The sequence below is a fragment of the Sciurus carolinensis genome, chromosome X, assembly GCF_902686445.1.
Source record: "Sciurus carolinensis chromosome X, mSciCar1.2, whole genome shotgun sequence".
NCBI lineage: Eukaryota > Metazoa > Chordata > Mammalia > Rodentia > Sciuridae > Sciurus > Sciurus carolinensis.
In genome coordinates this window covers 4,760,995-4,785,293 of record NC_062232.1, presented here as the reverse complement: position 1 = coordinate 4,785,293, position 24,299 = coordinate 4,760,995, and the positions used below count along the sequence as shown (strand labels likewise).

General features: G+C 51.1%; 1 protein-coding gene across 2 annotated transcripts in view; it reads left to right on the top strand.

Annotated features, from left to right (window-relative positions):
* The first annotated feature begins 3,133 nt into the window (after nt 1–3,133).
* Anos1 (anosmin 1) overlaps nt 3,134–24,299 on the top strand; it is a 186,460-nt gene continuing 165,294 nt past the window's right edge. Inside the window, exon 1 of one of the 2 annotated variants that reach the window (XM_047536879.1) lies at nt 3,134–3,462. In XM_047536879.1, the coding sequence (XP_047392835.1) occupies nt 3,256–3,462 (207 nt within the window). In that variant the 5' untranslated portion in view covers nt 3,134–3,255. The remainder of the gene's footprint in view (nt 3,463–24,299) is intronic. The other variant, XM_047536878.1, reaches the window with a different exon arrangement.

Sequence of the window (24,299 nt, the reverse complement as noted above, 5' to 3'; positions counted from 1 at the left end):
AGAAGGTATCACCAATAGAGGTGATGGAGGGGAAAATAAATCTCTTCTCTGTGTTCACCCTACTCCCGCCAGGGACCCTTAACCAAGGTCTTTGAAGGGCAATCTGTTCACAGCGCATAAGTGCCACCAAATTTAAGTCTTTATTTTTCTCCACTTAACGGGTTCAAAATGTGCTCTTCCAAGAGGGTCATATTGCAGAAAAATTACACTTGCTTCCTTCATACTTTATCCTTATGGAGTGTAACTGGAAAACTTTTAAAAAGAGAAGTTTCTGGTCTGAGAAAACAATGCATCTAAGAGGGTTGTGGCTAAACATATTGAAACAACTAACTAGTCGATGTGATTATTACAAAATAGATTGGTGTGTCCTATCCATACAGACAAGCCTTTACTCAATATTGCCAGAGATGCTATTTAAATTAATATTCAGCTTCATTTTTGAGTTATGTTTTTTATTTTATTTTTTAATTTGTTCTTTTTAGCAATATGACAGGATTTTGATGCATTATATGCACATGGAGTACAGCTTATTCCAGTCTGGATCCCATTCTTGCGTTTGTACATGATGTGGAAATTCATTGTGGTGTTTTCATATACGAACATAGGAAAGTGATGTCCGACCATGGTTGGTTTGCTATACCAAGACCAGGAGTGATGTTTAAAAGTTGAGATTCCATTGTGTCCAAGCAACTGGGGAGGCTGAGGCAGGAGGATCCCCAGTTCAAAGCCAGCCTCAGCAGCAACTCAGGGAGACCCTATCTCAAAGTTTAAAATAAAAAGGTCCAGGGATGTGGTTCAGTGGTTGAGCACCTCTAGGTTCAATTCCTAATCCCCCCAAAATAAAAAATAAAATTAAAAACAGAAATTCCAGTTCCAACTAGCAAGATGAACTGTAGCATTCATTGGGCAGATGACACAAAAAACTAGATTTTAACTGCTTTCTCATTTTACTAGGATACTTTCCTTTAGAAAGGAATGTCAAACTGCTATTAAAATAAATAACACCAGGAAGGCCTGCACCCAACGAAGGATGTCTGTGATAATTCTCAAGGAGAAAAGCAACAGAACCCCAAGTATTATTTTAACACGTGCATTATCCTAACATAAGGTGGCCCTTTAGGTTGAAGTTCTAAAGCTTGCTGTTCAGGTGACTAGTTGTTCTCTTGATGGTTTATTATGAAATGCATTTATTCATACAAATGAATATGCTGCAGAACCCACAGAAAGTAGCACACGCGTGACTTTAAAAAACAGCGATCCCTTTGAATGTTTAAAAGCTGTTTTTAAAAGCTCAGCAAGCTTCCCTTGTGATTTCACCTTCTGGAATACAAATTTCATGATTTGCCATGCAAAATTAGAAATCACAGTTACCATAAGAAAATGGAGGCATACCTAATTTGCTTGCCTTCATCATGAGCAGGTATTCGCTTCACTTTAAAACATGAACACTAAGGAAGGATCCCCTACAGCTTTTGGAGAGCTTTTAGTAATTTGAGCTCGTGGCTAAATTTTTAGGTTTCTGGCCCCAAGTATATAATATTGTTGTGGCCAAAACCTACGGGTAGGACAGTTTCTGTCATTTGTGAGGCCTCTTATAAAATGCAAATTCACAGAAACTTATTAGAAATTATTGTTTCACATCAGTAAGAACAAAACATTCAACCAAATGTACATTCTTCTCTGAGTGAGATTTGGTACAGCTGCACAGGTTGCGCACCCGGGAAGCCACCTCTGCCTGGTGGACCTTAGGAACCAGACAACTTTGGTAGACTTTTTACTGCCCCGATAAACACATCAAGGCCAATGAACTCTATTGAACACGTAGGATGGTGTTCTTGAGAAAAACCATCACAGATGGTGGTCATTATAATTTGTTAAGCCCAAGAAGTCAAAATTGTAGAGTGGAAAATGGGTGTGGGGGGGTGTTGGGAATTGGGGTAATCCCCTGTAAAGTCTCTCTGCAAAGGGGAATCAGGCTTTCCCATGTTGTCTTTGAGTGGGGTTAGCATCTCTACTGTGTGCTTAGGTAACTAGGTTCCAGAAGTGCCATTCTGAATGACAACGTGGGATGTCAGAGACCAGGAATGTCAATCAGCTACTCCACATTCCAACAGGAGTGTGTCCTTTTCTTTTTTTCTTTTCTCTTTTCATGGCCTCCTACCTGCCGGGAGCTGTCACCTCCCGTGGAGCCCAGGGTTACAGGTTAGGAAGGATCCTTGCCTGCACCTCCTGCACCGCTGGCTGCCTTGGGTGGGGAGGGAGGAGGTGCGTGGCCAGAGGGCATCGGAAGAGACTGCCCACGATGGAGCAGCCATGTCAAAGCCGCCAAGCTCTGGGCCAATACTGGGGGAAGAGGGTTTGGGGTTCAGCTTTGACTCACTCACTTACAGGGGGCTGTAGCGCTTTCTAGAAAAACAGACACCCTAGGACACAGGTGTGTGGCTCTAAACCGCACTAGCTAGTTTCCCAGGTAAAACTAACAATGAGGAAGGAAGGGAGGACAGAGGGGAAGGGGGAGGGGGAGGATGAATGAGGGGGAAGGGGGAGGATGAGGGGGGAGGGGAGGGGAGGGGAGGGGGAGGAAAAGGCCGCAGGGCGCGGTGGGCCCAATGCTGGCCTCCACCCGCACCCCCTTGTGGGCCCAAATCCAGTTCCGTCCTCTGACCTCCTTTCCTCTGCTGGGCGCAGGGAAATTGGCCTCTGCTAAGCCGAGAGCGAAGCCTCCACTCCGCCTACGAGATCAGAGGGGAGAAAGCAATTCAGGGGGGCCCTGTCACCCCCCTGGGCCCTTCTGAGCCCCCAGGGGAGCCCAGGCCTCTTCCCACCTTTCTTTCTGCTCGCACCTGCCCTTTACCTGGCCGGCGGCGAGGGACAGAGCGGGCAGGAAGGTGCTGTGCGGACCGTGGAGGCGCCTGCCAGGGGGACCCACCACTCCGACCCCCGCGCACCCGGGTGGCGCTCGGCGTGGCCCTTCGCGAGCGCCCTGGCTGGCGGGCAGCCGCTCAGACCTGCCCGCGGGCCCTGCGCTCGGCCTCCCTGTCACTCACGCTGCCGCCAGCCAATGGCGCGGCCGCCTGTCACCCTCGGCCCGCCCCTCGCGGGGCCTGGAGCGCGGCGGCGAGCGGGCGGGGGGCCGGAGTTGAATGATTGAACTTTCCAGCGGAGTTGCGGCGGCGCCAGGTCCGGCAGTGCGGCCCCGGCGCGGAGCTGGGAGCCACGGCCAGCGCCCGGCGCCCGCGCCCGCGACCCGCAGCCATGGAGCCCGGCGCGCCCGGCGCAGCCCTGACCCTCTGCCTCTGGCTGGCGGTCTGCGGGGGCTGCCTGGCGGCGAGCCCCGGAGCGGCGGCTGCGCGGCGGCTGGACGAGTCGCTGTCGGCCGGGAGCGTCCAGCGCGCTCGCTGCGCCTCCAGGTGCCTCAGCCTGCAGATCACGCGCATCTCCGCCTTCTTCCAGCACTTCCAGGTGGGCAGCCCGGGCCCGCCGCGCCTCCCTGGGTCGCTCCGGGGCGCGCGGCCCGCGGTCTCGGCGCGCAAAGTTCTGGCCAGCTGGGCGGCGGAGCGGGGCTTTCCTCCGCGGGGCCCCTGCACCCGGGGAGCGCGGGCCTCGAAAGCCCCAGCTGCGGGACCCGCGGCACCGCTCCGCGACTCTCCTTTCCAGCGGAAAGCGAGGGCCCTGGCCTTGGGGTGTGTGTGTGTGTGCGCCAGAGAGCGAGAGCGCAGTTCGTGGGTTCCGAGTGTGGTGTGTGGACTTGCTAGTTTCCCAGGACTTGGGCGCGCACGCTTCTCCGGCTGGGTGGCGACTCCAGCGAACTCCGGGTGGCTTCGGGGCCCCGGGAGCTGCCGGCACCGAATGAGCCCCGGGGCCGCGCCCTACTGCCGCAGGTGCTCGCGGGCCGACTTTTGTGTGGTTGAACCCTGGCTTCGACACTCAGCGCTCGCTGCCTCCCCTTGCAGCCCCCAGCGTGGGCATCCGGGCCGGCTGTGTGTTCCAGGCTGAGTACATTGTGTACATAGGGGCTGCGCGCATTTGGAGCTCCAGGACTCGAGGTCTTGCTGACGGCTAGCGGGGAGTGTAAGGGAACGGTTTCAGGGAACGGGGGACTTGGCAGGGTTACGCGTGGATGCTCCGGGACGAATCCGCGGTCAGAGGTTCCACCAGCTCACCTAGGTTCTTCCAGCTGGAGGGTGCAGGAGTGTGTGTGTGTGGCCCTGGGGAGGAGCACTGTCGGCGCCTGTGGCTATTGCGGGGACCCTGCACAGTGGCGAGGACCCCGCAGGACTTGCGCACGATTCCGGGGCGGTGGGCGTGCGCGAGCAGCCCCGGGACTCGCGGCCGCAGTTCTCGCGGTTCCCTGCCGAGTGGAGCGTGCGAGCTCTGCAGTCATCCTCTCCCGCGCCCCGCTTCCTTGATCCGCCGTCCTTCTCGCCCTCTCCTCCTCGCCTCTATCTTAGCTGCCCACCTGTTCCAGGCCCCCAACTTCTAGCCCCAGGGCAAACCACGGGGGCCAGAAAACCGAAGCGGTTTCCCAAGAGGGGCTGGGATTGGAAGCCGAGCGAGCGCTCTGCTCGTGAAGCGTGCGTCCCTCGGGCCTGAAGGAGGGGGTCTCGGAAAGAGGGGGGGTTTGCTGGAGCACGGGGTTGGGGGTGTGGGGTGATCCTCGGTGGCTCTGGGACATCCTTCGCGGCAGGTGTGCTGAAGAGTGCTCACCAAGAGCTGAGCTGGGATCTGCAGAGGTTGAAGCCGGCGGGGAAGTTTGAGTGTGTACTTCTGTTTGTTCTAAGTCAAGGAGCCACGTCAGAGACCTGGAGACGCTCCTCCGGGTCTCCAGGGGCCTCCTGGAGGGCACCTGCGCGGCCACCTGGTTCCAAACCACCCCGCCCCACCCGAAAGTCGCTCTTCCGAGAAGATGCCACGCTATTGTTTAGAGAAGGGCGCAACACGGAACAAAACCCAGCCGCCCATTCCCTGGGAAGAAGAGTATCTGTTTTTCCCCTTCTTTTGATTGAATTGTCAGTTGCGGTAATTTATTTGTTTTACAGTTGCAGAAGCTACCGAAGCGGCATAGATCAAGCCAAGTCCCGTGAAAGGGCTTTCTTGTGGTCTCTTGGCTTGATTTCTCTTCCCAAGAAAAACTGCTGACAGAATACACGTTGCCAGACAATCCCAATTACATTTTAATTAGCTGGGGTAAAATAAGCTGCAAATTACTCAGTTAGGACTTAATAACTGCTGGGGATTTTGTAATTAATTGCAAAGTCATTTGTGGAGATTAAACCCTAGCCTAGGAATACCTTTCGGATTTATCTAGATTGCAGGGGGTCAGCCTTCCTCAGATTTGAAAAGATAGCACAGCTTCCCTGCCCCTCCCCCATCCCTACCTTTAAAAAAAGGTTGGGGGGCACAGTGGAAAAATCACACTGGATCCACTGCAGGACCCTGCAGGTGGTGTTCATTAAGGGGTGGGAAGGCTGAGCTACCGGAAACCTTAGGAAGAGTCCATTCCTGTCTCTCTTCCCCTCCCGCAAGTGAGCCCGTGCAGAAGGCCTTCTCATGAGCAGGTGCTTCTCCATCTTCTCCTGAAGGAATGGCTCCAAGCCTCTTTTTGGGGGATGGGAAAAGGCTTGCTTTGAGCCTGGGTGACAGGCAGGTGTGGGGACTCCCGGGTGTGAACGCGGCCAGTCTGGGGCTGGGCAAGCTCAACCTGCCTACTCTAGGTGCAGAAGTTCCATGGACAGAGCCTGGGAGCCCTCGGGCAGTGACCTCCTGCAGGCCTGCGGGGGAGGCAGGCATTTCTAGAATCCTCTCCACCCAGTTCTCGCCACTTTCTTACACCGCCCAGACACGCAGCAAAGCTGGAGGTAGAGGGACACACCTGGTACTTTGAGGTCCTTAAGCAGGAGGGACTCACAAGTGAAGCCTGCAGGTGGCGATGGTGGTGAAGAAGACCTGGTCTCTGTCCCGCGGGAGGAGCTTAGAATTTTACACTGAAAAGGAGGTGCCTTCCCAAACAGTGGCTCTACCACGGGAATGCTGCCCCTCTTTCTTAAAGAGAAATGGCCAGGGCCGGCACATGGTTCTTGGAAAGGACCGTCCTTCTTACTTCATCAGCCCAAGAGCCTGTGAGGCAGGTACTGATTTTTGTCATCTTATGGTCGATAAGGAAACAGAGGTGGAGAGGATGCGTCTGTCACCCAGAGAGAGGGCAGCTTCCAGTTTTGGGTGTTCCTGTTTTGTAGGATTTTATTTTATTTTATTTTAGCTGGTTAATTGACTTCAGGACCGAGTACCTACCTGGTTTTCAGGGCCTGGTATGAAGTGGAAACATGGAGCCTCTTTATTCAGAGTTTAAGGGGAAAAGTGTTAAAGAACTGCAACATAGAATCTTTTTAAAAAATGTGTTCTAATGAGTTGCACATGCCAGCAGAAGGCATGGATGCATTTTGATGGATCAGACATAAGTGGAGGGTCACCTCTCATTTTTCTGATTGTGCGGGTGGCAGGATCACATGGGTCACGCAGCCACACATGCCACGAGGCAGGACCGTTTCCTTCCTCCTGCAGCCTCTCTCTCTTGACATCACGTCTGGGATGTCCTCTTCAGTGTGACTCCCAGCAAAGAAACACTTAAAAGTGCAGCGAGGGGTGGGAAGTTCGCCGTGCATCTTCCCATTCTGCAGCGCGGGTTTTCCACGCAGACGGCAGAGCCCGTCACCGGTGTGCTGAATCACCAGCAGTGAGCAGCGTGCATTTCCAGACTCACCCGGAGCAGCCTCGCCGCGGCCAGAGGAGAGCGAGGCGCAGTCAGGGAGTTGGAGGAAGAGGAGGCTCCTGCAAGGGCCTCAGGGTGCGCGGGAGGCTGGGCAGGGAGCCGGGCACACGGGTATGCTCAGACAGGGCTCCTTCCTCTTCTGCCAGCTCCTGGGTCAGTGCCTTGGGCACTGGTTGGGCAGAAAACCCAGCCAGGCACCCCAGCTTCCTTGACCAGAAACCCTTGCCCACAGCAGATGGGCCACCCCAAATGCATTACTATAGCTTCCTACTGGATTTGCCAGCTGCCCCGGTCAGGGGTGGGCCAGCACCTTGTCCCTGCCGAGTTCTGCTACCAACCTAAACTGGGTAGGGACGCTACAGTACCCTGGGACACCAGGCAGCATGCACACCCAGCCACGACCCTCTGCACCCACGCCAGACCCAGGTCCCTGCAGCTGGCACAGTTGGAGCATCTCAGGGAGGAGGAGACAGGCAGGGCCCGGGACGCCAGGGGACGTCGGAATCGGAGAAGTGGCCCTGGAGGGGTGAGGACAGTGGGAAGCAGAGTGACAGGCGATATGAGCCTTCAAACCGCCTGTCAACCGGACTCAGAAACATCACGCGCGTTCCAAGAAAAACGTCATCAAGGCTTTCGGTGTGCGAGGTCAGAGCATGACGCCCTGAGTCCCAGCTGCCTTCTGAGCCAGGAGCAGCGGCACTGGTCCCCATCCCTGAGGCCAGCCTGATTCTAGTCTGTCAAGGGCCCAGAGGCCTTGGAAGGTTCAATGCTGATTCTTCCAGCGTCACCTGCGGGGTCACAGGTACCATGTTGACCTGAGCTCCCCGGGGGGCGACCTCTCTCCTCTCGTTTCTTAACTTTGCCAGAAGATTCACGAGAAGGAAAGGGAGATGTGTTCCCGAGAAGAGCCGTGTCTCTGGTAGGTCGAGTCTTGTTTAAGGAGAGAGCAGACCTCACGTCTTTCGCTGGAAGAGGGGGTACGCGGTGGAGAATGCCCCCGCCTCCCTGGTTCTCCTCTTGGTGGCCGAGGTGGACCTGACTTTCAGAGGTTCAAGTGTGGTCCAGTAAGTCGCTAGCAGGCCTGGAACCTTCTCGTTCTCTGTGTGTTCTCCAGAGAGGCTCAGGAGAATAGTGTCGGAAGAAGAATGATTGCCTTTGTGCAGAACGGTTCAGTGTGTGTGTGTGTGTGTGTTTGCCAGACCTTGAGAAAGCTCAGAGAGAAAGTGGACGGGAACCTTCTGGAAGATAAACAGCAGGTTGCTGGCGCGGGGGCCCTTGGGTTCTGGAATCTTATTGGTGTGAGGAGGTCCTTGCCTGGGGACATCATTCACCCTGTAAAGGACCTGGAGAGGCCCCCTTAGGTAGCTGAGCAGGGATCTGAGGTGGTAATTGGAAGCTGTTTGTTTTGGCAGAAGGGAGAATGGAGCTAGTGATGAACTCCTGCAACTTAGAGGACCAGCTTCTTTCCCCCAAGGAAACGGAAACAGACAATGAGCCCCTCCCGTCCCTGCCTCCATAAGCCCCTCCCGTCCCTGCCTCCGCCAGCCACAGATCCCCCAGCCGCTCTGGAGGAGGTGTGGGCCCAGCCTGCGCTGTGCAGCTCTGCTCTGCAGTGAGTTTAAGGACTAGGCAGGATGACCAGTCCTGAGTCCCTGGAAAGAAAGAAGTGCTTCGGGTCTGGTCTTGGGGCTTCCTGATCCACTCCCTGGATCTCTGATTGAGTTTCTAAGAAGTCTCAACTGGACCTGAACAAGTTGCAAATTATCATGACTTTTATTATTTTTTAATTATTTTTTTGGTCCTAGGGATTGAATGCAGGGGCACTTCGCTACCGAGCACAGGACCCTGCTATGTTCCTGAGGCTGACCTTGAACTTGCAATCCTCCTGCCTCAGCCTCCAAGTTGCTGGGGTCACAGGTGTGCACCACCATGCCTGGTGCAAATTATCATGCTTTTAACACATGTTTGTTCTTGTACTGACTTAAAAGTCCACCTTATTTTAACTTTAATGGAACATCTTAAAAACGTAGCAGAGAATGTGCTCATTGTCTGGGTCATTTCTTTGTGTGCCATATCAATGACATGTTTTTATATATTTGATTGAATGTGATCTGATACATGCACGTGAGTGTGCCCTTGTGGCCTAAATCACAAAGCTAATGTCACTGGGTCCAGTGGTGAACACCTGTAATCCCAGAGACTTGGGAGGCTGAGGCAGGAGGATCACAAGTTAGAGACCAGGAGACCCTGGCTCAAAATAAAAACATTTAAAAGGGCTGGGGATGTTGCCTAGTGGTAAAGCATCCCTGGGTTTAATTCCTTATACCAAAAAAACCCAAACAAATTAAAAAAAAGAGATAATGTTGTAATGAAAGTATTTCTACTTTTAAAAGTTTTGTCATATGACTGGGGCGTGACTCAGTGATAGAGCACCTGCCTAGCACATGCGAGGCCCTGGGATTGAAACCCAGCACCCAAACCAAAACCAAACAAATGACCCAACTTGCTGGGAGCAGTGGCACAGGCCTGTAATCCCAGCAACTCGGGAGGCTGAGGGAGGAGGATCAAAAGTGGGAGGCCAGCCTTAGCAAGACCCTGTAATTAATCCCAAGTACCAAAATCGGGGGACCTATCTTAATGACAAATCTGAAGGTTTTTCTATTTATTCAAAGTGATTCCCCTGACTTCATGGTAAACCTCTGTAGTATGGTTTAGTGACTGGGCGTGAAACTGTAGGGCTTGGGTCGACACAGGGGAGCACCTGTGAGCACTGCTTGTATCAAGGTGGAGATGGCGCTTCGCCTCACAGGACCTGGTGTTGAGTTCCAGAAGGCTCTCCTGTACTGATTCCAGGGTAGAACGTGGGACACTGATGAAGCATAACTACATTATTAAGTATGAATCAAAGATATCCACAACTTTGGTGGCAGGCTTCAGAGCGCATGAGGCGCCACGTGACCAGAGGCGACTCCTGAAGCCACGTTCATCCTGTGCTGGTTGTCTGCGCCGTGGTCTTGGGCAAACAGGTGATTCCTGTTGGACTTTCTGAAATACTGGGAACTCGTTCAAGGACACCAGTTCCTTGTCCAGAAGACGGACTTGCTGACCTCCCCATTCCTGTGAATAGCTAGAGGCTGCCCCCATTAGGAGACTCCCCATTGGTTGATGGGCGCCATCTTGCCAGCAAGAGGAAGCAGTCTGCTTCCTTGGGGGGCCACACCACACCGGTGGTTAAGGGGATACAGGAGGTGATCCACCGCTGGAATCAACTCTGTCATGTGATTTCTACTCCAAGGCACTGGGTGACCTGACCCTTGCAGGTCTCCAGCTGAGTTTGCATCTCCACTGAGCCTCCTCCACTGACTTTCCTCCCATCTTTTCTCCCTCTGTCGCCCTGAATAGATTGCATGCCCAAGAAGCCCCATTCCAAACTCTGCTTCTAGGAAACTGGATGGCAGACACCAGCTGTGTTGGTCAGTGTTCAGTTACTATGACAAATATCTGAGAGAGTAACTTATAAGGAGCAAAGGTTTATTTTGGCTTTAGTTTCTGAAGTTCTGGTCCATAATCCATTTTCCCCTTTGCTTCTGGGCCTGTGGTAAGAGTATATAGCAGAGAAAAATCTGCTCACCTCATGGCCAAGGAGGAAAGAAGAAAGAAAGAGGAAGTAGCGGGTTCCATGATCCTCCTTGAGGACACACCCCCAGTGACCTGAGACCTCTCCCTAAGCCCCACCTCTTAAAGGGCCCACCACCACCCAATGGCAGTACCCTGGGGATCAAGTCTTTTGCACACCGGCCTTTGATAGACATGGAAGATGGAAACCATACTCTCTCCCTGCAGACTGGTGGCTACCTACCTGGTCCAACTCCACACTTCTGTGTTTTCTGATGAGGCAGCTTGATTCTTACAGAAATGACTGATTGGAGACTGTGCAGTTTGAAAGTCAACCCAGGTTCCACGACTCTGATTTGTCATTACACCTTTAAAGAAGATCTAGAGATGGTATACAAAATTTAAAACATGCAAATAAAAAGGTTTAGACTCATGATCTTTACTATTGTTTGAATTGGTTCGTATCTCCAGGCGATTTCAGCAAAAAGGACTTCAAATCTTGGGCCCAATATATATATACATGTCATCGCCCAGAATTCACGAGATATTCAAATAGTGTGATTGGCAGGTAGGTCGCGGTGGGGCGAGAGGGCATCGTTAGCCGTAGAACTGTTCAGAAGCTCTGGGAGATTCCAGGATGATCCAGTGGCTCAGGTGTTAGCCGACTTTGGATCTCCCCAGCACAAAACCAGGGTTGCTTGTTCTCAGCTGCATTCTGCAGCTGCTTCTGCATGCCGGGAATCTTCATGCTTGGTTTCAAAGACATGAGGAGAGGCCTTTTCCCCTGGCGCTAAAGAGGGTTGGATAGAAGCACTTCTCCCTGGTAGCCAGTTAGGAAGGATTGCAGAGAACGAAGAAGCAGCCCACCTTGGTGGCTGGCTCATTTTCTGAGTCCCTCTTTAATAAAACAAAACCAATGTTGATTTGATCCTGCCAGGAATTCAGCCAATACCCCTGGGTTGCTGTAACTTCAAGCGAGACTGTGAAACCCTGTTCGTGAGGAACTCAGCCGGGCTAAGGTGTGTTGGCAGGTGGACGGCCTCAGTTCAAGAGGGAGTGCGAGGGTGGACTTACCAGCCTAAGATCTGAGACGGGGGCTTGTCACTTCAGGGAAACCACAGAGGGGTGAGGACAGCGGACTCGAGAGCTGGGTTGTTCCCATCTGAAGTTGAGGGTCTTGCGAGATGAGGTCTGTCTGTTGGATGTGACGCAGCACCAGCCTGCAGCTGGCAGCCAGGTGTGGGGGCCTCAGTGAAGGGGACATTCACACAGCTGGAGTCCTGTGTTCTGCTGGGTGGGTAAGACCCTGCCCATACCATCGCACCCCGAGCCGGCCCCAGGGTGTGGCCCTGGGTGGTTCTGGAGGATCAGGATGAATCTCAGTAGAGCTTTATGCAGACCCTTGCCAACTCCCAGTCCAAGAAGGAGCCCCAGGATGACCTGGCACGACGGTGCACACCTACAATTCTAGCAACTCAGGAGGCTGAGGCAGGAGAATGGCAAGTTCAAGGCCAGCCTCGGCGACTTAGTGAGGCCCTAAGCAACTTAGCAAGACCCTGTCTCAAAATAACAAATAAAAAGGGCAGGGATGTGACTCGGTGGTTAAGTGCCCCTGACTTCGATCCCTGGTACCAAAAAAAAAAAAAAAAATTAAATTAAAAAGAAGACGACGCTGCTCATCCGGTCACACGGGGCTGAACATAGGACCCCACTTCTTAACAGCTGGAGTGGACCCAAAGTCAGAAGCTCACTGACTGAGCTACCAGACGCAAGATGTTCAGCATTGCATGTGACGTTGTTTGCAGGTGACAAAGTCCTTTCACAGAAACTATCTCCTCGACCTTCACAACAACTCTGAGAGGCCCCAAGGCTTATTTTTCTTTTACAGATAAGAAAACTAAAGGTCTGGAAGTGAGAAAATCAAAGCTTCCCAGCAGAAACTCAAGGTCCACACTGTCAGATTCCCAAATATCGATTCTCAATGACCCTGCTTCTCAGCATGGTCGCAGGGAGACAAGACAGAGTGGAAGTCTGTGGGCCCAGGGTCACTGAGTTGCGGGGGAAAGCCTCTCCCTCTCCCTCCTGGAAGCTCCTGGAAGCTTCGGGAAGCACATCTGCATGGCAGCGAGGTGGTCCTAGATGATCAGGGATAGAAAGAGCCTTCAAAAATATCAGCCCAGGAACGCCATCCCTGTGCGCGCACCCAACGCAAGCCTTCCAACGAACGAGACTGTCCAACACAACATCCCCTTGGGTCTCCTAGGTCACAAGGACCCAGCATTTGCTAACTGTGCATCCTGCCCCCAAGACAATCACGTTCAACCGCGGAGGGACAGACTTGTCTGCAGAGGGACAGACGTGTCTGCAAATTAACGGGATCAACTGGCTGAGCTGCAGATGATACTGTACTCCTGAACCATCTCTTCAGTTGGTTTACTCATGAACAATCCATCATGCAGATTCGCATTGCTCAGAGAAAAAGTATTTTTTCCCCTTGTAAATTGGCCTCCTTTAGACCCACCCAGATTTTCACTTGCCTGAGAAATTAGCAGCGTTTCAGAGAGATCTGAGCAGAAATGTACCACCAAAACTGGACCCTTGGCATGGTAGAGAACCGGCTGGTCTTGGGTGGGAAACTGGAGTCTGGGTCTCTCCACATTGCTCCTCATTCTCGGCTGCAATTGCTGTTACGCTGGGACATTTTTGGAGCATGTGTAAGTGGCAATTGTATCTTGTGTGCATGTGACAACTATTTCCAGGAGCCCCAAGAGTCTCTGTTTCCTTCCGTTTGGCTTTGGGCAGATGCCTGTTTATACCAAGTGATTCTTTGCAGCATTCCTGGGAGATATAAAAATGGGGAAGGAGAAATTCTGAGCAACGGGGAATTTTAAACACACTGAAGACCATGCATGAAAAGAAAATACAAATACGTGACTCTGGGGGGGGTTCATTCCCCCCAAACCTTAAATCCTGTCTTTAGGGGAATCTGAGAGACCCCATCCAGAGGATTGAGAAAAGAAAATAGAAGAAAAAAAAAGTACTTAATTCACATTCTGCTGACCTTTTGTTCTACATTGTATCATTTGTCACTTAATAAATTATTTTGACTACTCAAGTTATTAATATCCCACCAACCTGAGAAAATGATACTGTTAGTGGGACCTCAGAATATTGGGCTTCATTTTCTTTGTGGAAAGATAAGGCAGATAGATGCGTGGTTACCCCTTTAAAAAGTGACATAATAGATACGCCTGTTCCGAGTTCTGAGTTCTCTGATGTAGCTTCCCTAATTTGCATGCGCAGGATCTCCACTTAAGGAGAACAAAGCCTCCTTTCTCCCTTCCATTGACGACCCAAGGATGGCTGACCACCTTTGAAGTCTCCTAGCTCGTTTCTGGTTATATCCGGAAAAGCTTGCCTAAGCCCAGAAGTGAAAACATAAAATAGAGAGTCCCTCTAATGAAATGAGAAGCATTAATTTTGCAAAGTAATCCATCACCTTCCAAAGAAAGCCATTAATCCTTGTGCTCCAGGACAAGGCAGATGATGGGAATCCATCTAACTTAGGGAATTGAGACTCTTTTTTCCTTTTTGCTTTCAATTCACACTTTTTTTCCTTCCTCGATGGACTCTGAGATTCTAACATATTCAGCATGGAACACGCCACGTGGTTTTTGGTGGTCCTCTCTCCCCCCGGTGCAAATGAGGTCCTGGTCCGCAGGCGAGGATTCCGTTCTTGCTTGGACATCACTGACAGCTTCTCTCACAGAAAGACTGAGTGCGTTGAGAAAGTCCAAAAGCAAACCACACCGAGCTTCCTGGGCAACGGAGAGCTCGCCTATTCACCCAGCACCTGGGAGGTCACAGCACATGTCTCATCCAGAGGAAGTTTGTCAGCTCCGGTTTGGTTCTTTAAGAATGCAACGTTGAAGACGACATCGTTTCTAGGTTTCTAAGATGCCCACGAGTGTCCCCACCGGCCCTTGGGTCCCTGCCTCACTGGGAGGTCATCTCCCCTCCACCGCTCTCTCCCCTAGTGAACAACTTTGCTCTGGGCAGAGGAAGAACTGCGTAGAAATTGAGGGGCAGGGACCACCGAGCCACGTGGTGATGGCACGGTTTGCAGGCATCTGGGGTCACCCATTCTTGTCTGACAGCCTTGCCGGACACAAGAGCCAAATAAAGGCAGGGTCGCACGCTGGCATAGCCTTGCAGCTTGCCCCCCTGTCTGGTGTGGGTGAGGGTGTCAGGTTTCTGCAGAAGTCGCTGATTGCTTTCAGAAAGGATGAGAAGAAGACCGGAGGCAGGTGGCTCTGGAAATGTCATGCCCACTTTTTAGGTCCTTTTTAATTGCCTCTGTGCCCGGAAGGCGAGGAAGGTTGGCGTTTCAGAACTCGAACTTTAAAACCGAAAACAGGTGTCCCCACAATTCCCTTCTCGGTTTTTGTTTTTCTTTTTTTTGGTACTGGAGATTGAACCTAGGGGTGCTTACCCACTGAGCCACATCCCCAGCCCTTCTTGTTTTATTTTTATTTTAAGACAGGTTCTAAGTTGCTTGGGACCTCACTAAGTAGCTGAGGCTGGCCTCAAACTTGCTATCCTCCTCCCTCAGCCTCCCAAGTCACCGAGATAACAGGTGTGACTGCCGAGATATCCAGCAATCCCGGTCACATCGTGAAACAATGCAGGTTCTCTCTCCTGCATTTCCCTTCTTTTCTCATTTTTCTCTCCTCCCTCTGCCCCTTTTCCCCTCTCTCTTCTCTTCTCCCTCTCCTCCTCCTCTTCTCTTCCGCCTTTCTCCTTCCCCTCTGTGTGTGTCCCTCTCCTCACCACCTCTCTCTGCTTCCCGGGCTCCCTTTCCGTCTGACGTTTGGCTGGAAGCACCATCGCCAGATCCATTTGCTCATCTTTCCAGATGTGACCCCCATCTGGGAAGAACCCCCACCCCAGCACTGGACAGCATCTGAAGAACATAGAGAACATTTTTTTGGTTGTTGTTTCCACATTTTTGTTTCGGACCTGATGAGCTAACATCCTCACAGCTGCAAAGAAATTAAAAAAAAATCTCAGCAGAATGTCCTCACGGCTGAGCTATCACCATAGAAAAGCAAATATTTAGGCGCGAGACATGAGGCCGGAAATGCTATTGTATTTTGATCTTCCATTTCCCCCCCAGGAGCCATGGATTTCCTTAATATGTTGAACCTATTTTCAACAGCGCAAGGTTCACAAACTCCGGTCCTATTTTTTACTCTGAATTTTTAGAAAAAAAGAAAAAAAAAAAAGGAAGGAGATTCCTGCTGTGAACCCTCCTAGGAAGCGAATTTCCTTTCCATACATTTGTGTGTCCACCTGCTGATTCCACGTTGTGTGGTGCAGTGTCCAACCTGTACAACGCAGATCATCGAGCAGCATCCGGGTCTTCCGCACACTCAATACCTTCAGCTCCCTCCCTCCCCAGCCCATGCCAAAACCTTCTGTGGGAACCTGGCCATACTGTCCCCGGAGGCAGCTGGGAGTGGCCTCTCTTAAACTCCACCCGGCCTGTGCTGTTTCTTTGTGCTGTGCATCTCTCTGGGCCTGTGTGGTGGATCTGTGCTTCTCTATCTGCATCCTTCTCTGTCTCTGCTTGTAACTCTCTCTCTGTGTCTATCTCCATCTACTGCTAAGACTGTGCATCCTTTAGCGACGGGGTGCGTTCTGAGAAGGCATCCTGAGGCTGTTTTGACCGTGCATGAACATCATAGAGTGTATTTGCACAAGTGTGAATGGCAGGTGTCAATCACTCCGTGTGGCATCCTGATGCAGTCAGTGACCTGGTGAATAAGAGGCAGGTGAAGCTGCTGCTGGCAAGACCCAGCACATGGCTTTCCAGCAAATTCTTTTTGCATAACTAGAAGGAGTAGAGTCTAAAATAATGCTCACGGTGTGGGCTTGTCCATACGTAAGCCAGCGCAGGGTTGCTTTGATGGCCACTGTCAAGTGTCCTGTGCACTGTACGTGACTGTAGGAGCCAGACTTCCCTGCACCGCAGCCCGGGAGTTGGCACGGGCACCCCACAGACACAGGAGCGCTGTGTCGCTCTGTGATGCTTCTGTGGCTTTGACACCTCAGGTGATAGGGAGTTCGCAGCTCCGTGATAGTCCTGCAGGACCTGGAGAATCATCGTCACAAAGCAGCAGACACTGGAGATGAGACCACACGGGAAGAGACAGCCCTGCGTGGGGGTGCGAGCCAGCCTGGCTGATGAAGGTCTGTCCCGCACAGGACTGGGGGGCCCAGCCTCCGCTCTGTGGTAACACCCGGCATCTGTCCCCATTCCAAGCAGCTGTGCCGCGCCTGGTGCTGAGCTGGGGCTTCCAAGGTGACCGAGTCACCATCCTCCAGCCTGGTGTTGGCAGAGAGCAGGGGCTCGTAAGCAATGACTACCCAGCTGCACACTCTCAGGCGCGAGGACACGGGCTGGAGCCGATGGCCCCCTCCGGAGGTGCACCCCAATCCCGTCCCCTGCTCCCTCATGCAACCTTTGTGTCAGGGACTCTGGAAGCTCCCGAGACCCTGGGAGCCTGCTCCTGCATGGCGGGACGGACACAGACATCTTGCACATGGGCGGAGGGGGTAACCCCAAAAGGACAGGGCTCCCCTTCCGAGCTTTTGTCCTGGAGTCCCCGAACAGTCCCGTAAGTTTCTCTTTCCCAAGCGAAAGCAGCTCTGTCTTTTGCCGTGGTGAGTCACAGGTTGTAATGCTCCCATCATGACAATTTTTAGCTGTGAGCGCTCTCTCTCTCTCTCTCTCTCTCTCTCTCTCTCTCTCTCATTTGGTGAACTGGTCCTAAAGTGTGACTCCCTTGGTCCACCTTTGTAAGGAAAGTTCTTTTCTAAACACTTTCTTTGTTTGCTGCTCCTTGCCTTCATTTCAGGGGTCATCTGCCTGACTGGGTGGTGTCGCAAGGCCAAGCAATTGACGTAGAACTCTGAGCTCAGCTCTGCAGAAATAGTGGCTATTTTAAGATGTGTTGCATGTAGCATGAGCACCTGCTGCTAAAGATCCTCGGGTTCAAGCAAGTGAGTAGTGTGTAGTCCTGGATCCTTGGAGCCTCACAGTCTGCTCTGAGAGCCAATGAATGCATAAATAGCACAATGGAATATTACTCAGCCTTAAAGAAGAATGAAATGATGGTCTTTGCAGGTAAATGGATGAAAATGGAAAGTATCATGCTAAGAGAAATAAGTCAATCCCCAAAAAACCAAAGGCCGAATGTTTTCTCTGATAAGTGGATGCTGATCCATAGTGGGGGGTGAGTAGGGAAGAATGAAGGAACTTTGGATTGTGGAGAGGGGAGTGAAGGATGGGGATGGGAAGGAGGGTAGATTGTGAGACAGACATTATTACCCTATATATATGAAAAACATTTAAAAAAATATTTATCACTGTTAAAAGAAGTTAATGAAAATAAAGTTAAAAAACTAAATACATAATTAAAAATAAAAAGCTCATCTAATTGCAAAGCGAGGAGCTACTCGGTAGGCTGATTTGCAAGTGCTTAGTTCTACAGGTAGAACGTGAAATCCAGGTATCTTTCCTACGCCTCTGTCGCTTGGAGATTCCTTCTTCCCATTCGATGTATGGGAAGAGATTTGGTAGGATTTTCAATGGGTTGGGAAAGCCTGGGTAGATACTGGAACAGGAGACCACGTCATTTGGTCCCAGTTCATCTGAACACACCTGACTTCCCGGATGCTGGGTGCTTGTGATTATGCAGGTCACACGACTGTCATGGGAAGATTTCCTTCTGCACTGCGAAGCTTTTCCTTGGGGCCGTTGTTCTTGTTCTCTTGCACTCTCTTACACTTAATTCATCATGTTTTCTCAAGTGATCCCTCATTAAAACATGGTATCTTTTGAAGTTGCTACGAAAGGAACCCGGGATTGTGACGAATGGGTTAGACTATCACAAAAGTCGGGGGTTGATAGACTGTGAGGTGCTCCAATTTAGCATGTTGAACGATTCTGCAGTCCCCAGTGGATAACATGTAAATTAGAATAACGGGAAAGCACACATCACAAGAAATCCAGCACTTAGCCAGGTCCACGGAAGAGGGGAAATGTGTATTTGTTGGGATGCTGTCCGCGGTGTAGACGTTCCCCTCTGCACAGACGCAGCTCAATCCCCGCCCCCACCCTGTTTGTGCATATTGAGGTGGTGGTCTAGCTTAACCATGAAAATAGGTGCTTCTAAGATTTACGAACATGTGGCGTCACTCAAGTGTCCTGTAGGAACGCATGTGGAAATAATAGTTTTCATGTACAGGGGATCAGATGAACTGTCCATCACAGTTCATGGAGGGTTGTACTAAGGATTCACAGCAGCTTCCAGTTTGCATGCTCCAGAAACCTATCCTCTCTGGCTGCTCTTAATGCTTGTGAGTAATTAGCTTGCTAACTTAAGATTAATCCCTAACCTCTGCAGATCAGCACTCCAGATAGCAGGCAGCAACGCGCCCCACGGGAACAGCTTTCTACGCACGACAGATTGCAGCTGTCAAACCCCACAGCTGTCAAGCATCGGGTTTGGAAAATGCTGGGGTGATTTAAGGGTGCCTTTGGAGTGTGGTCTGCAGCAGTAAGTAACAGCTTCCTCATGAAGGTGGTCTCTGATGCAGGTCAGGATGGGAAACGGCAGAGGCTGCTTGATCTGACCCACAGTGGCTGTCCTTACCTGGGCTGGTGGTGCTCCTGGGTCTCCGTCTTGCCGAAGCAGACATTCACATGACTCGGCTGGGAACTGCTACGTGCACGAACGTACACACACATCCCAAGTCCGGTCTCTGAGTTTATGAAGAGGATCGTCTTTTCCAATAGCCAGGGTGCTCTGAGATCCCCATGCAAGTGGGTGAAGGACTCTGGATTCTGCTTGGTAAACCTGGAGGCAGCGAAGAAAGAAACACCTGGAGTCTTTTGTGCAAGGTGGTGGGTAGCCAAGGAAGAGGAATGGTCCCCACCTCTGCAGAGGTGGGACCTCAGAGTTCGTCATCTGGCCAGGTTGGGAAAACAGCTCACTGCACGTCACCTCCAGAGATGGCGCCTCTGCAGGCGTGGAGTGACATGGGGCACGTCTGTCAATCTCCTGGGGGAGGCTGGCTTTGCTGGACCGGAATCACACTTTGGGAAAATATAGGATATAGTACAAAGGATGCCGGGAGAGACTCCTGGGGCCAGGGATGGGAGGAGGGGCAGGCCTTCTCCAGACTCACGGCCTCCAGGAACCTCCACTTGCTCGGCCGCTTGGAGGCTCTGAAACATGGACAGCCGCGTGTCACAGTGCTGCTGGACGGAAAGACCGTGATCTGTGCTGGTGACCCTGTGCGCTGAGATTCTTCTCGCCGTCTCTGTGCAGACTTCCTTCCTCCAGGGTGTGGGGCAGGCCCCTCCTGGAAAGGTGAGCCAAGGAATTCCTTCACGGCCAGCTCCAAGACAGAAGGATCTAGAAAGATTGGAGTTTCTAGGACTGGCCTTGGGGAAGAGAGGTCTAGTTTCTACAGCTTGCTTGGGAGAGCCCAGAACTGGGGATGAAAAGCAAGAAATCTATATATCATAAGATCCCACGGCGACAAACCCAGGAACTACCAGAAGCTGAGCGAAGGCCAGGCGACGGGCCTTCCCTGGAGAGCAGGGTTGTGGCCATGTCCGTCTGTCTGCAGACCCCAGCCGCACAGCTCTGAGGGCACAGGACCTTTTCTTGTTTCACCCGCCAGGTCGGTGGTGCTGGTTTTGGCAGCCCCACGAACCAACTGTCCTGCGTTTCATTTTGAGCTTCGCGTACCCTCGAGGCTAGTGTCCTCTGGATTGGGTTTTCCTGTTCCCCCAAAGGGGCGTATGAGTTACTAATTTAACGCAGTGCAACACTTCACTGCAGACTCTGGACTCCGCTCTTCCGTGGGTGTCGGGCCTCCGGAAAGACTCGGAACGACCTCGGGTTGCAGGAATTCACGAGAGTGCCGTCGGAGATGGGTTTCTCGGAGATCATTACTCTCAGGGCTCTTCGGCTTCTGAATTCTCCAGTTCCTCCTCCCCTGGGGACTCTGACGCCTCTGAGACCCTCCTCTGCATCGTCAGCGGCCGCTCCTGTGTGGAACACCCACAGGCCTGGACTTCATGTCTTGCCAGTTGCTGGACAGCCTGGGCTTCCGGTGGTCCCAGGTGGTCCTCCGGAGCCGCTCTGTGATGGTTCATACAAACACCATTCCCTGCGGGAAGAAGAGGAGACGTTCATTTTCCTCCTGAGAGCTCACAAACTGAGATGAATGAGTAGCCTAGAACGTGAAAGAAAACCTTTGCTTCCAAGGGAAGTGTGCTTTGCCTTAAAGTCACTTTGACTCAACAATATTTTTGCATGTTTTTATTTAAAAAATTATTAGAACTTTATAGTTATACATAGTAGTTGGGCTCGTTTGACAAATTCAGACATGCCTATAGCTTGATTTCTGTTCACCATCCTCCCGTTTATTTCTCTCATCCTCCCTCCCCTCCCCCATTCTCCTTCCTCTTCTCTACTAGACTTCCTTCCGCTCACCTATTAATTTGTATTTGATTGGTTCTTTATGTTGTCCTTCCTCTTTCCTTTATCTTACTCTAGCTTTCACATATGAGAGAAAACCTTGGCCTTTGAGTTTCTGAGTTTGGCTCCTTTCACTTAGCATGATAGTCTCCATTTCCATCCATTTACCTGCAAAGGTCATAAAGTCATTCTTCTTTATGGCAGAGTAATATTCCATTGTATGTATATGTATGTATATAAATATATGCATATATATATGTATCACATTTTTTATCCATTTGTCTCTTATATTGATGGGCACCTAGGTTGGTTCTATAACTTGGTTATTGTGAATCCTGCTGTTATTAGCCCTGATGTGACCGTATCCCTATTGCATACAGATTTCAGATCATTAAATACCCAGGAGTGGGATAACTGTGTCCTATGGTGTTTCCATCCCTAGGTTGTTGAATCTCCATTCTGCTTCTCACAGTCTTTCACACGATCGTAGACTTCCTGAGACCCCATTTCCTCTTCCATCAAGAGAGAACATTGAACTCCAGTCTCTGTTTACTCTTGCATTTCTGGTGGTCTGGAATGTTCCACGGAACATTCCAAGATGCCCAAGGTTGCTGATGGCGATTGCATGTTGTCCAGTGGCAGGACGATTCTGCACAGTCTCAGGTGTGGTCATTTTGAGGTTGAAAGCTCACAGATTCCTCCTCTGGCCCCGTTGTTCATGCCCCCTTCTCCTTGGACACCAGGGAGCGTGTGTTTAACAGCTGCTGATTTCACGTCCCCTTCCAGGATGTGACGAGTCTCCCTCCCTCCTGTCTCCCTCCTGCCCTTGAGTACCCCCAGTGTTCTCTTTCAGAGTTTGTGAGCTGCTCTCCTCACGCGCAGACAGGATGCTTCTGCGCAGCCTCCTCCTCTGGTGGCTTTGACCCCTTCTTTGGCATGGCCAGTGCTTCGGAGAGGGTCATTAGGGGATTTAGTCAATTAGAGAATGAAATATCAGCAGGCAGAAAATCCAACGTTAATCCTGTGCAACTCCTCTTTCTCTCTGCAACGGATTTGAGATTTTGCAAGGAATTTGGGGATGGGGCAGTTCATGAGGTGGGGACCTCTCTCCCTGCAAAGTGTCTGGTATCATGAGATAGTTATATGTCATGGGTGAGGTACATTTGCACTGTGTTCAGCAAGGCGATGGAGGAGGTGGCCTTCCAGGGTCTTCTCAGATTCCTAACTCCGTGGCATTATCTGAGTCAGGATTCAACGATTCACAGACGTTGTGAGTGGGTATTTGGAACCTTACTTTGGGTCCCTTTTGTTATTCTGGGTGTATTTATTGAGAGAACAGGTTTGGACTCTGTAGAGTCTTTGAGTGACATAAATGCCCGTCGGCACATGCACTTTGCAGAGAAGTGTCCATGGGTAACACTGAAGTTCTCAGCAGCTGTGAAGCCCTGCGTGACTCATAGCATTAATGGCGAGAAGCCCTTGGTGAAGTCTTATAGAACAATGCAGAACACGGTCTCCAATCCTTTGTGAATGAGAGCAGCAATTATTCATTCCCTTTCCCCAGGTGGACAAGGTGAATCCTGATGTAACTGAAAGATCTTGCAAAAATCCACGTCTTGGTAACTGACTGTGTAACTTTTGTTTTTTGCTGGAATTCCCTCTTGATAAATTTTCTGCTCTGCATGCGAAACATCCTGCAAGAAAAACACGATTGTAACAACAACAGTTAAGGAAAAGAAGAGGTAAGCAGTCTCCTAAATAGTGCTTGTCATTATGTATCACCTAAAATTATATTCCAGGCCTACGTAAATTTGCTTCACATTCTTCTCTTCCTAGAGAATGACAGTCATGTATGTGAGTGAGCTTTCCGTGACTGTAACAAAATCCCTGAGATAAGAAACTTAAAAAGAGGAGAGGTTTATTTTGGCTCACAGTTTTTCAGGGTTGGGTCTATGGTGGGTTGAACTCATTGCTTTTGGGGCCTGAGGCTCAAAATGAACTGTGGTTCATCATGGTAGGAACATATGGCAGAGGAAGCTGCTCACTTCATGGCAGGTGGGAAGGAGAGAGAGAGAGAGAGAGAGAGAGAGACAGAGAGAGACAGAGAGAGAGAGAGACAGAGAGAGAGAGAGAGAGAGAGAGAGAGAGACAGAGAGAGAGAGAGGAGGAGAAGAAGAAGGAGGAGGAGGAGGAGGAGCAGCTGGGATTCCAATATTCCTGTTAAGGGCATAACTTCTTCCTACTCGGCCCTTTCAATGGTGCCAGAATTTGGCGACCAAGTCTTCAGTCCATGAACCTTTAGGAAACACTTGTCCACACCACAGTATATAATTAAAAGTTGCATGGCTATATACGTTTCTTTTCTTGTAGTGTTGGTCTTTTTTCTTTCTTCTTTGTTAATGATGCTGATTCTTTGTAGGAACTTGGGAGTAGGGTTGACACCTGTTTCCTTTTTTACAAAATCAAAAGCAAAATCACTTCTGTTCAGTTTTTCCAAACACAGCTCTGTACTGAAGTTACTTTTCAAAGCCCAGGAGAAAATCGACTGCCATTAACCAGTTGGAATGACGATGCACTCTTCTTTGGGAAATACCCTCTCTGGGTTTTGGGTGAAGTCCTCCTCTGCCCCCCATGGCTGGCTGAGTCAGAGATTTCGGGCTTGGAATCAGGATCTGGGTGCTTCGTGGCTGAAACATTCTCCAGCGCTGCAGCTGTTGGCTGTGAGTCTGGCTTTGCCTCTGGCCGCTGCTGGGTCTGCCCTTGCAGAAGGCTGCTCCTCTGTCATCTCTCCCTCAACTCTGTGACTCTTTCTAAGAACTGTGCCTCCCTGCCCTGCAACTTGACTTCCCTCCAATCCTATCCACGCGGACAGCACATTCCCTCGTGCTGGGTGTTCGTGGTGGGTGAGTGGTGTTCCTAAGTTGGACGATTCCTGACATGCGTGCAGGGCTTTGAGATTGGAGCCCAGGGTATCACTGGGCTGTACTGCTCACAGGGCAAACCATGGAAAGGGATCTGAGGAAGCAGGAGGAGGAGGAGGAGGCAGAGCGAGGCTCCCCAGCCACTGCAGGACCAGCCCCAGAGGAGCCCACTCTCTCTCTGGGGCTCAGAAAGCCTGGGGAGCTGTCCCAAATTGCACAAGGGGACGTGTAGATCTAGAAATGTCCCCAGGAAAGCTCATGTTTTGGAAGCACAGTCCCCAGTAGGGCAAGGTTCTGAGATGGGGCTTTCAGGCAGTGATGAGAGCTGTAACCGCAACAGTGGATTGATCCAGTGGGTGGATTGATAATTTCAATGGACTGCTGAGTGGTGACTCTTGGCAATTGGAGCAGAGCTGGGGACAGTAGGTCACTGGG